General features: G+C 43.8%; 1 protein-coding gene across 5 annotated transcripts in view; it reads left to right on the forward strand.

Annotated features, from left to right (window-relative positions):
* mideasb (mitotic deacetylase associated SANT domain protein b) overlaps positions 1-11,537 on the forward strand; it is a 30,878-nt gene that overhangs the window by 15,093 nt on the left and 4,248 nt on the right. For 4 of the 5 annotated variants that reach the window (XM_037125242.1, XM_037125243.1, XM_037125241.1 and 1 more), the window contains exons 6-12: positions 587-729; positions 1,725-1,828; positions 5,730-5,805; positions 6,916-7,004; positions 7,583-7,726; positions 8,371-8,490; positions 9,851-10,050. In XM_037125242.1, the coding sequence (XP_036981137.1) occupies positions 587-729; positions 1,725-1,828; positions 5,730-5,805; positions 6,916-7,004; positions 7,583-7,726; positions 8,371-8,490; positions 9,851-10,050 (876 nt within the window). The remainder of the gene's footprint in view (positions 1-586; positions 730-1,724; positions 1,829-5,729; positions 5,806-6,915; positions 7,005-7,582; positions 7,727-8,370; positions 8,491-9,850; positions 10,051-11,537) is intronic. The other variant, XM_037125245.1, reaches the window with a different exon arrangement.

The raw sequence follows: 11,537 nt of genomic DNA on the forward strand, positions 1-11,537 counted from the left end.
CACTGAAAATGCAGGGGAGGGAGGGGGCACGCTTGAACAGGATTGTCTGTTAATACAACGCAGCATGATTTTTAACAACTCAACCAGAGGTATCTGCTTTCAGTTGACATGGAAGCTCACAGAGATGCATTTGTTGGGATTTTCAGCCTTCTCTTCCTGCTCGACCTTTGTCCCACAGCAGAAACGAGGATCCGTTTACTTCCCTTGAATTTAAGAAGCGCACTTGTTTCAAAATCCAAATTTTGAGAGAGAGATTTGCTTTTTTTTTTTTTTTTTTTCATTCATTGTGCTGAGAAGCAGGAGGGAGAGTGTGTAACAGTGGGAGAACTGCAGCTCAGAGCCCGAGTGCCTCAACAATCTTTCCCGTGACTATTTAAAGATCGCGGCTGGAAGAAATGCCAAGAAATCTGAATACGATCTCAGAAATAAAACAAGATCTTTACTCTTGAACGCAATCCGATATTGATACATAATGTCTTGAGTGGAATATTTGACAGAGATTTATGAACCTCAACACAGTGAAAGCACTTTCAAGAAAGATCCAGTTCAAAGCCTTGTCCCTCAACACTGATGTCCTGTTCCACAGACGGATAAATATTGGGTCGCGGTACCAGGCGGAGGTACCAGAACTGAGGCAGAGATCAGCTGTTGAGCTGGATCACCATCGAGCAGAGCTGGTCTGGGTTCCACTGACTGAACTGGAGGAAAAACCCGACTTTCAGGGCAAAGGTGAGAAAAGAACCATATTTCACTGTTGTTGCATCACCTGAACCTGAAGGTATAAACACCGGCAGACAGGTTGTTTTTGGAGTTCAGGAGTTTTCTTTCTGTGTAGATTCTGAAGCTCATTTCGCAACAATCTTTTTGTATATAAATCACGAGGCAAAGACCAACTTCCCCTCATTTTCTCGCACTTGTTTTGTCAAATACAGAAGTAACTTTCTGTAACTTTGTTATCACTTTGAACAGAGCCTGTACGGTAATTCACCACCAAGCTGTTGCAATTAAGGATTCCTCAAGCAGCAAATCATTTCCTAATTCTCCCAATATGAAGTTTAGATACCCTCTTCTGGGAGAACTACAAGCATGCATATCTCTTCCCATAGCTCTCTGTGTTACAGCTAGATATGGTATCAGAATCCACAGTCACAAAACTTAAGCTGCTGCATCATGTGCATGGTTGTGGATCCAGGATCAGAACACCAGAACTCTCAGATGAAAAGTCTGTCAGGATTTATTGTTGTCCGAATCAAATACATTTCAGATATTATCCATCATCGGCGATGTGTACGGAAGTCCATTCCTGCCAAAAAAACCCAGATCCCTTAAATTGTCATAACAAATGATCTCTCGAAATAATGACTTGGTATCTGAAAGTTTCTCAAGAATGTGACTTTATATTTCTTAACAATGAGAGAAGTAGACTAAGCTTAGAATAACCAAATTGCTGAAGACTAGATGTGGATTCACAAACTGTTGTTTTAGTGGTTTTGGAAGAATCAAATGGCTTTCCATAGACTCGGATCCATAGACTTGGATCTGGTCCTGCAAAATAAAAACTAGCTAACAAAAACTAAACTCACAATTCTGTTAAATACTTAAATTATCTTGTAATTACGAGGGTTTTGATGTTAGCGTTCTCTCGTACAAGCTTAAGAGAATATTGTCAACAGTGTAGTTTTTGTCCCTGTGTTGCTGACGATCACTGTCTCTGTGTCTCTCAGTGGAAGACCTCATGCACCTGGCCTGCTCCAGTGTGTTCTGTGGAGGAGGCACCAACCAGGAGCTGGCCCACCATTGTTTGCACGAGTGCAAGGGCGACATAATGGTGAGTGAAACACAAACGATCCACGCCGACCGACGAGGCAGAGATTTTCCGTGATTAATGGAAAAGCTGTATTGTTCTGCCCTGTGTAACCCACACATGCACACCGACCCGATTTCCCCTTGAAGATTAAAAAAAAACCTCCTATTAAAGTATCTAAAAGTTTTCTGCCAAAGACAGACACATTTTTAGCATGAAAGAAATCAGTGTTTTCTCTGTGTTTTGAAGTGGGCAGGGTGAAGCAACGGTTGAATCAGAATCTGATGACTGGGGGTGCGTTATTCAGTCACTGTCAATCAAATCGGATCAAATCCCACCCGCGCACTACTGATCTTGCAGATTATATCACGTTTTAAGTAGTAAATGCTTACTATGTTATACAGTGATTTATATAGTCATAGAGAAACGCTTTGAAGGCTTTAAGATTGGGTGTTTCTAGACAGTCGTGGACTTATTACTACACATTTTGTTTGCTTTAGCCATTCAAATCGTTTTGAAATTGAATTATTCATTTTTTTTAAGCACTGGCATTATTGTCTTGAATAACAGAAAATGTGAAGTCTCATGCTCAGTTACACATATTTTTTTTTTTTTTACCAGCTGTTACTGCACAGAAGCATCACCATACATTACAAACACTGCCAAGCAGATAATAATACTAACAAAAATACTTACAGACAGTTTTTGCAGACATATTTGTTGCCATACCACCAGACTACAGAGCCCTGTGCTCCTCAAGTCACTCTGCAAAATAGTTCTGTTTTTCTCCTCTGTAGCACGAAGCAGCTTATAATTAAATTCAATTTTGCCACCAGTTTTTTGAAATGACAGATGAACCATGTAACCTTGTATGAATAGAATTTAATATTCTTTATTGTCCACAAATGTGGAGATCTGCCTGTGGCTTCGCAGGTTCGTTAAAAACACGTTCAGTGTTAATGATGTTTACAAATTTGGCAAAGTTATTGCATTTGGTTGGACAGACTTTTTGTAAGTGCTCTTGGTTGCTGCAGCGCCTCTTTAATGTCTGCTCGAGGGCAGATTTATGATTATTATTTTCTTTTCTTAGATGGGACAGACACTGGATCAGACATGATTCTTTGGGCTTTTCATTTCACCAGAGTTACATATGTTAACATCCCAGTTGTTTTTGCTCCAATAGTAATTTTACTGGCCATGTTTGTAGTTCTGGACAGCCTGTAACCAGGGTTTTAAGGGCTTTTTGCACTTCTTGTCATATAAAGAAGACGAGTTTCTGTCAGGATAAAGGATCTAAAAAAAAAAACCTTGACTATCACATATTTGTGCTGGGGAAACCTGTGTGTCTTGTAAACCTTTAGACTCGCGGTTAGACAGAGTGGTTGTGTACGTGCAGATGCTTGACAGAGACTGTTTGACGTTATTGTTGTAACAGAGGAAAAGCAGCATTATTGTATCCAACCAGGACAAACACATCTCAAGGTGAAACTCTGCATCTCAGTAATACGCTGACAGTATGCCAGGCTTTGCAGGTAGTTGATAGTAAAAGTGCGACTGCTGACCAGCAGCATGTAAACGCTGAGGTTAAAGTAACGTGTCCTCCGACTTCCTGCCTTAACTTGATATCTTCCACTTGCCAGGTTCCTGGCGTGCGTGTGCATGTACTGATCGAATGCCTCCTTCTGAGCTCTCACTGATTACAGAACGGAAGTGACTGATCTGTCGACTTTCAGTATGCAATGTACTGAAACTCCGTGGTGGCCCGAGATGAGTGAGATAGTGAAAAACGGTTTGGTTATTCAGCCAGAGCGATGCCACTGCGTTGAGCGGGAGGGCTGCACATGCCGCCAGTGAGTGAGGGGAAACTGAACAGCAACTAATGTCTAGCATATGTTGTTGGTTTTTTTTCATGCACGTGGTCAGGTTTAGACAAATTTGTTAGGTGTTCCTAAAAGCGGCGTGACCAGACAGACCATCATAGTCATAAATAGCCCGAGGAAGGTAAGAAAAGGTCAGAAAACCGTCACAAAAAAATCCGATTGGTCAGATGGATGCTCCACCTATACTGCAGCAATAATACATCCTGTGTCACATACGTATTGCATCACCGTCGGACCGCTAAGTACGTCACTGGTCATCGTCACGGCTGCTTTGGCTTGCAGCACAGATGTCTAAGGATGTTCCAAAAGAAAAAAAAGGAACAAAGTGCTCCGTGCTGGTCTGGTCGCGATAATGAGGCCAAGCAGCGGTCACTGTTAAGCCGCGGTCACACTCCCGTGACTTACAGTCTTCAGATGACTCTTTTGTTCACTGTGCAACTTCCTCTTCAGCCCGCACACCACAACACTGATCAGGATAAGGATGCGAGGGCAGTATGGATCATATCTGCAGTGAAAGTGTATAACTGCCTGCTTGTATTGTAGTTCAGCAAGGACGACACAGGTACAAATACTGAAAAGCTTGCACGTGTAAACCATTGTATCCTGGTATAAACTATATCATTGTGCATGTTTGATGCGACTGGATTCAGGAAGCTACTGCAGAGGAGAGAGGGAGAGAGGAGAGGAAGGTCGATGGCTGTAGCTCTTTTCTTTCTCGCCTGCTAGATATGCAGTGCATTTCTTTCCCTCTGATTTGAGTTGATTTGTTAGCAGGATTTCACAAAAACTACTGAACAGATGTCCACAAAATGAGAGGATGCGGGATGGTTCGCAGCCCAGAACAGACCTCATTAATGTTTGGTGCCGATCGGGATAAAGGGACAGATCCAAGAATCTTATTTTCTTATTTTGCGAGATTTGACATTTTTGTTAATTGCAGAGAACAATGCATAAATCTTGATGAAAAGAAACCGGCATGTTTACGAGGCTGGTGCCCCTGAGTGCGAAAAATGTGATGCAGATCCAAATTCAAATCCAGATCTAGTGATTTAAGTATGTTTTATTGGAACATGCGGCTTCAAAATTAGTCTTGATTAAATTAAAGAAGACTGTTCAGTCTTGGCAGGGGGACACTATCTACTGAGTGCCTTTCCAGTTGCTTATTAAGTCAGTTTTTTTTAATTGATATGGGAGTAATTTGAATAGGTATGGCTGAAACAAAAAATGTTTTTCATAATTGATCTGTTAGTTATTTTGTTGATTAATTGTCAGGCTGAAAACATGAAGAAAAAAAAATAAGTGAAGAATACCTGGTGCATCCTATATTTTAAATTGTTGTTTGGTCCGAGCAACAGTGCAGACCTGAAGATATTTAGTTGTTTATAATGTTACAAGAAAGAGCAACAAATTCTGACACGCTGAGCTGGAGGTGTAGCTGCCGCCTGATCGCTGCATCCTCAGTAGTAATGATGCACTTCAGTCCATGCAGCGCGTCTCGAAGCAAAGTGCTTAACAAGTGAAAAGCAAATCTGACTTGTACGAATAAATTATAGTGCATCTAATTGCAGATGAAAGGGTCATTACTCAGTCTTTACGACGCACATTACGGGGATTTAAACGTCCTGATGCAGAGTAATGGTAGTATACTGGTGGTGATTTCAGGTCCCCGTGACCAGCGCTGGTCCAACGTTGTCAAGGAAACTACGAGGGGAGGGGGTGTGCGTGTGTGTGTGTGCATGTGTGTGTTGAAGCGCCCACTCTCTGCAGCAGTCCGGCTCAAACTGCCGTCCTTCAACAGTCAGACGGCTTCTTCTCAAAGAGCACCGCATTGATCCTTAGTTTGACAGCACCAGTAACAGCACATTTATGATGTAATGCACTCAGACACTTGATACAAGCAGCACGCATGAGGCCGATGTTTATCTGACCGTTACCTGGTTACCCGTCAGCAACATCGTGCTGAATAAAGTCTTTGAAACGATCATCTGTGCAGCTTAATCTCTCCGTTTTGTGCGCTAATGATCTAATGTCGTTTGTTCCCCCAGGCCGCGCTGTCACTCCTGATGCTGAGGAATCCAATTTTCCACAAGTCTCATCATCTGGCGAACTACCACTACTCAGGTCAGTCATCAAAACAACTCACATAAATGTGACTTAACTTAGGGCAGGAGGATACAGAAGGATCATTTCTGTCATCTTTTAAGTCAAAAATGTCAAACATTCCTACAAAGTTCAGCCTCTAATTTGCTAATTACTGCATTCTTCATTGCTAACGGTGTCAAGTGACTTTCGGTTTAGAAATTTGTATCAGCACTGACGTCTGTGCTTTTGTTAAACGTTGACTTTTATGCCCTGACAACTGTCATTCTGTTTTTTTTTACAAGGTGCGCTTGAATGCACCACCATTGTCCATAGTGTATTTTATTTCGATTGTCAAAATGTATTTGGTTGGACCTAGATTTCAAGTTTCTTGCAAGTGCGTCACTGTTATGTTAAGGAGGTTAGGAGTCCTATGTGATATTAAATGTGTCACTTCGGGGTTGAGCGGGGAGAGAAAAAAAAAGCTATTGAAGATATCGACTTGGCATTTTTCACCAGCTCCTGACATTTAAGGACCAAACAGCTCGCTGGTTAATGGAGAAAACAGCCGGCAGGTCAATACATGATGAAAGTAATCATCAGTTGCAGCTTTAGAATCGAATGTGGCGTCGATCAGTCCCTCGTCTGATGGATTCCACACAGCTGGCACTTGACACGCTCGTAATTAGTCGAAAAATCCTGATTTCAGCCAGGATGAAACCTCAGCCCCGCAGCCGTTGCCTCAAAGCGGTGGCAGCTGCAGCACTGAGAGTGTCAGGGTGGTGTCGGTGGGGGTAGTGGGTGACTGTGGAGGATTGTCAGGGTCAACGCGATGAGGGAGGGAGGGGAGAAGGGAGGAGGAGTAGGAGGAGGGGGGTTTACAGCGTGTGGTTAATCCCAGGCAGAAGACAGGAGAGTCATTGTTTATAGAGTGATTCCAGTGTGTGTGTGTGTGTGTGTGTGTGTGTGTGTGGGTGTTTTGAGGGTGGGGGGCGGGATAGAACTCGTCTGGACCCCCGGCACATTCAGCATATAGACTAGGACCAGATACTTAAGTGTTTAAACTTAAACTCTTCATTAACATGCAGCATCTTTCTCCTTTTTTAAATCTCTCCCTCTCTCCCTCTCTTCCTCCCCCTCCGCCTCCTTCAGGATCAGACAACTGGACCGCAGCAGAGAGACGCCAATTCAACAAAGGCATCGCTGCGTACAAGAAGGACTTCTTCATGGTGCAGAAGCAGGTACGCTGTGGGCTCAGACGTAAGAATAGAAAAATAAAAAAGTGGCTGTGGGAGTGCTGATTTCGATTTCCTCTTCCATTAGTTCACAAACACTCCCATAACAAGTATTTTCCCTGACTGTTGGAAAAGGGAAATACAGTCACCCTAGAACAATGTTTCCCTCATGTTTAATTATTTGCAGTGTCGCGGTCCATTATTGTTTTTCCACAAGAATGCAAAACTATTAAATTCTCTTGTCTAAATCACGGTTTTCAAGCATCTCCGTGTTCACTGACCGTCCCGCTACACTGAAGGCTTTTAAAATTGGATTTATAAATATTCTTTAGGCTTTTTTTTCCCCCCTCAAAACAAATAATTGTAATGCATTATCTAAAGACGGTTGTTTATTCATCTGAAAAATAAACTGATTGAAAAAAGAAAATGCTTAAAACGATCATGTGAGACTGTACTTATCAGCGCTGGAGTGCCCTGTGAAAATGCTGAATAACGTGCAGGGACATTTAAGAAATAAATAAGTGAAAATTTAAAAAATCAAAGACACTCCATTAACGGTGAATCTGTGTGTGTGTGGTCCACAGGTGATCACCAAGTCGGTGGCGCAGTGTGTGGAGTTTTATTACACCCACAAGAAGCACGTCAAGATCGGCCGCAACGGTACGTTGATCTACGGCGAGGCGGAGCCCCTCGAGAGCCGGACCACCGAGGAGGAGACGGACCACAAGGTGAGTCGCGTGTTTTTAATGTGTGCTTTCGTCGCTGTTTGTAGACAGAGAAGCCGTTCGGACCCTGGGTCACAACATTCGTCCTGAACGATCCGATCTCGAGTAAATGGCACTCAAGCTAAGCGCTGAACTAGTAACAGCAATCTCCCCAGACTCGCTTGATTTTGAGAGTTGTTGCTCGGGAAGACACGTCACGAACGTTGTGAAACTCTTGTCCACAACAAATTCCTAACTAATCGAGCCTTCTTGCTAATTCTGCAGATGTCATACATGTCAAAACTTTGCGCCCGTCATCCAGCCGCGATCGGTCTCTCAGGACGGATGTTGACTCTGACACGTGCACCCGACATCTCTAGATAATCTACAGAACGAGTGTGACTGTTCAACTGCAGGGTGTTATCGTTAAATATGAATGAGCCGGGGTTTTATTTAGATGTGAAACTGCAGCGTGTCAGCTCAGATATAACACACGGCTCAGAGTATTTTCATTGACCACATTGGTCCTCAGATGAACTGTGTGACTGTAGACGCAGTTCGAAGGCCATCACATGTTGTGTAACGCTAAGATCAAATTAGCATCTAGCTGTAAATTATCCCCCCTGGAGACTTTTTTACATTTACACTCGTGTTCCTCGGGCCGGCAGGGCTCTCACAGGTTGGAGCCACAGAGGGAGGAGGACAGCCGGAAGTGGGAAGGGTCAGCTGACAGGAAACAGGAAGTCGGCCCCACCAGGGTGTCGCACACGCTGCAGTCCTCTGAGAACGTGAGTGTGAAATTGATGATCACCTCTGCGTGGGAAAGGAAGCCACGGCTGAATGAAAAGAAAGAATCAGTAGATAAGGGAGTGAATGGAAGAACAGTTGTTTTATGTTTCCTAGGTCACTGTGTTTCTCGGGAATGTAAGATGACTCCCTGTTTTCCGACACCCGTGTTTGAGGAAAAGTCCCGTAGATTAAAAAGTTGTCAGCCTTCAAGCCACATTTCTCTTTTCATAGTTGGTTCAAGTGAAACATAATGTGATCCGTCAAGAAGTGCATTTACATGGTGCTTTTTTTTTTTTTTTTTTTACATGCACAGATTGTTTATGCCCAACATCGGTCGGAAATATTACAAAAGAAGAAGAATACGATACGCAATTAATTTATACTTGCCATCTAATATTTCCTCTCTCTGTGCAGCAAACGTGTCACAGAAGCTTCAGGAACGATACGTCCTCTGTCTTTCCAAATGTAATTCCTTAAGAAAAAAGAAATTGTGTCATGAATGGGGTCATTATGGCATCGTTAATAAAAAATAATTAAATAATGCGACCATGTGAAATCATGGAAAAACCGCACATAAGTAGGTCAGTCCTCCAGGATGATTGATGGCTGAAAGACATCATAATTACTCTTTGTTGTATGTGTTAATTAACGCCGCGGTGGTGATGTTCTGATTGGCGAACTGCACGCCGCTGTTTTGAACCATGTGGTGTGTAAAAGAAAAACAGTCGTACGCACCTATTCACAGATTTACAGTAGAGGGGGAAAAAAATCCAGGAGAGGTCAGAGGCTGAAAGCTACTCCAAATATCTCATTAAGGTGAACAGGATTACAGTAAATAAAACTCGATTATTTTGGAACAAATCTCCACATGTTCCAGGTTGGAGACCTCAGTCGGCCTCCTCAGATTTGTCACATTTGTCCTTTTGAACTCCTCTGACATGTCCTGGTGGGCCGGTGTTGGATTTGCCGCCCCCTGCTGGGTGTTTTGTTTTCTCCTAGTTGATAAAAACTTGGCTGGTGTCCACCTCTTTGGATTGTGTAACCCCATTATGTCTGTCAAACAAACAATGACTCGACAAGAAACCTTTATTCTTGTTATTCACATTGCCTTCCACCCATTCAGGGCACGCGATAATGTTTTCATTCAGGCTCCAGACTGCGCATAGCTCTGTTTTTCTTTAACTGGCACGTGATTGCGTGCCGTTGTAACACTACGCTACATGAAAGATGCCTGTAAAGCGGCTCCGGGCTCGTTATTTATGTCCTAATTGCTCGCAGTAACCGTGTTAAACGTCTGTTTGGAGCTTTCATGTTTCACCACCACCTCTCACTTTTCTTTTTTATCCTGTCTTTATGCAGCCGGGGACTGTCCTGATCATGAAGGGCCAGGAGGACGCGGGGAGGGAGCGGCCGCTGTCCCGGGTCATCCACCCGCCTCACCCGCCCCCGCCCAGCGCCAAGTCGAGCTACGACGGCAGCGCGCGCAAGACCAGCCCGCCGACGGGCAACAAAGGCGCAGCTGGTCAGGAGGGAGAGTTCCCCTGCAAGAAATGTGGCAGGTCAGTGGTCAGAAATATCACACCGGCCGCTGCTGTTGTGCTGGAGACGTTGGCATGGCTGTGTTTACTCATGCAAACAGCAGCAGCCGCGGCAGCCGTTACATAAGCGACCGCAGGCTGAACCAGCTGGAGACAAAACACAGAATCTCTGCAGGAAATGTTGCTGCTGCTGCTGCCCATTTGGAATAAGTTTTAGTAAATAGAGGCAAGTGCCTGATAGTGTTTGAAAGAACAAGACCATCCCGTCGTGCTTTGGTTAAATAACAGTCCGTCCTCTGGCAGCACCGGGGCTGTTATTGCCAACTGTGTCCTAGCAACTGAAACACGGAGTGGATACGGCACACGGAGCCTCTCAGCTCTGCAGTAGCGACTTGACAAGAGCTCCACTCACCTTTTTTCACTCCGCTCAAAGTGTGCTCATTATAGATTAGCCGCCCCAACAGAGGCTGATAATGGCGTTACGGGAAATCCAGCCAGGCTTCTCACTCATTTACAGTCACTGAAAGACTTTTTGAAAGAAAATATTTTGTGTAATTCGGGAAAGGTTTCAGTCGCAGTGCAGATGGCTGCGTGTTTCTTGGAGCTATAGAACCCCCACATGCTGTGATCTTCATTGTTCCAATATCCCTCGTCATTACCCAGCCCTGACTGCAATGCAAACAAGGAGACGAGCAGTAAAAACAGAGTGAAAAGTACTGACTTTATCAACTGTGTAAGCACTCAGATAATGAGCACATCTTCCTCATTTATTTTTGTGCCGCCTATCCATCTTTTGTCATGCTGAATCAGTCCACCGGTTAAGTCTCGATGCACTCAGAAAAAAATGTTCACCGCGCATCTTCCAGCAAAACAGAGCCGAATCCGGTTCTTCTCAGCTTGAGGACCGTAAACTCTCCCAGGCAGGAGGGAGACTGCAGCCTTTAACTGTGCAAACAGGCTAAATTTACAACCTTACATGGTGTTTTCGCATCGGAAAGGAGCTTCAGATGATTTTTGGCTAACACACAACAGGTCATGTCGACCAAGACAGTGGAAAAAGTTGGTTATCTCCCGTAACGACTTCTCCAAGTGGGTAAATTGATTACATAAAGATGTCAGTGAAGCAACCCTGCTCACCAAACTCCATGAATAAATGAGAACATTTAACATTTCCTGCACTTTTCACTTTGCTTTTCTCCCTTTGCACCTCTTTAGCCACACGTAAACGCTATTTCACACTCGGCCTCCTGTCTTATTAAGCTACCAAGGAACAGAGCATCTCCTCCAACATGGTGCGAGTATTCATTTATTACTGTCACAGCGGCATGAGGATGAATATGTTGTCATCTCCATAGCACAGAGAAAATGAAGCAGTTCAATGAGCAGACTGTGGACAAGCTCGTTGTAATTTAAGAAGAATACATGGGGCCCAATGATCATCAGAACAGCCGTGTCCCTCCATGTATTTTTTTATTTTCATCCGTGCCAGCTGCATCTAAAAAGTCAAT

Source organism: Acanthopagrus latus, chromosome 16 (genome assembly GCF_904848185.1).
Source record: "Acanthopagrus latus isolate v.2019 chromosome 16, fAcaLat1.1, whole genome shotgun sequence".
NCBI lineage: Eukaryota > Metazoa > Chordata > Actinopteri > Spariformes > Sparidae > Acanthopagrus > Acanthopagrus latus.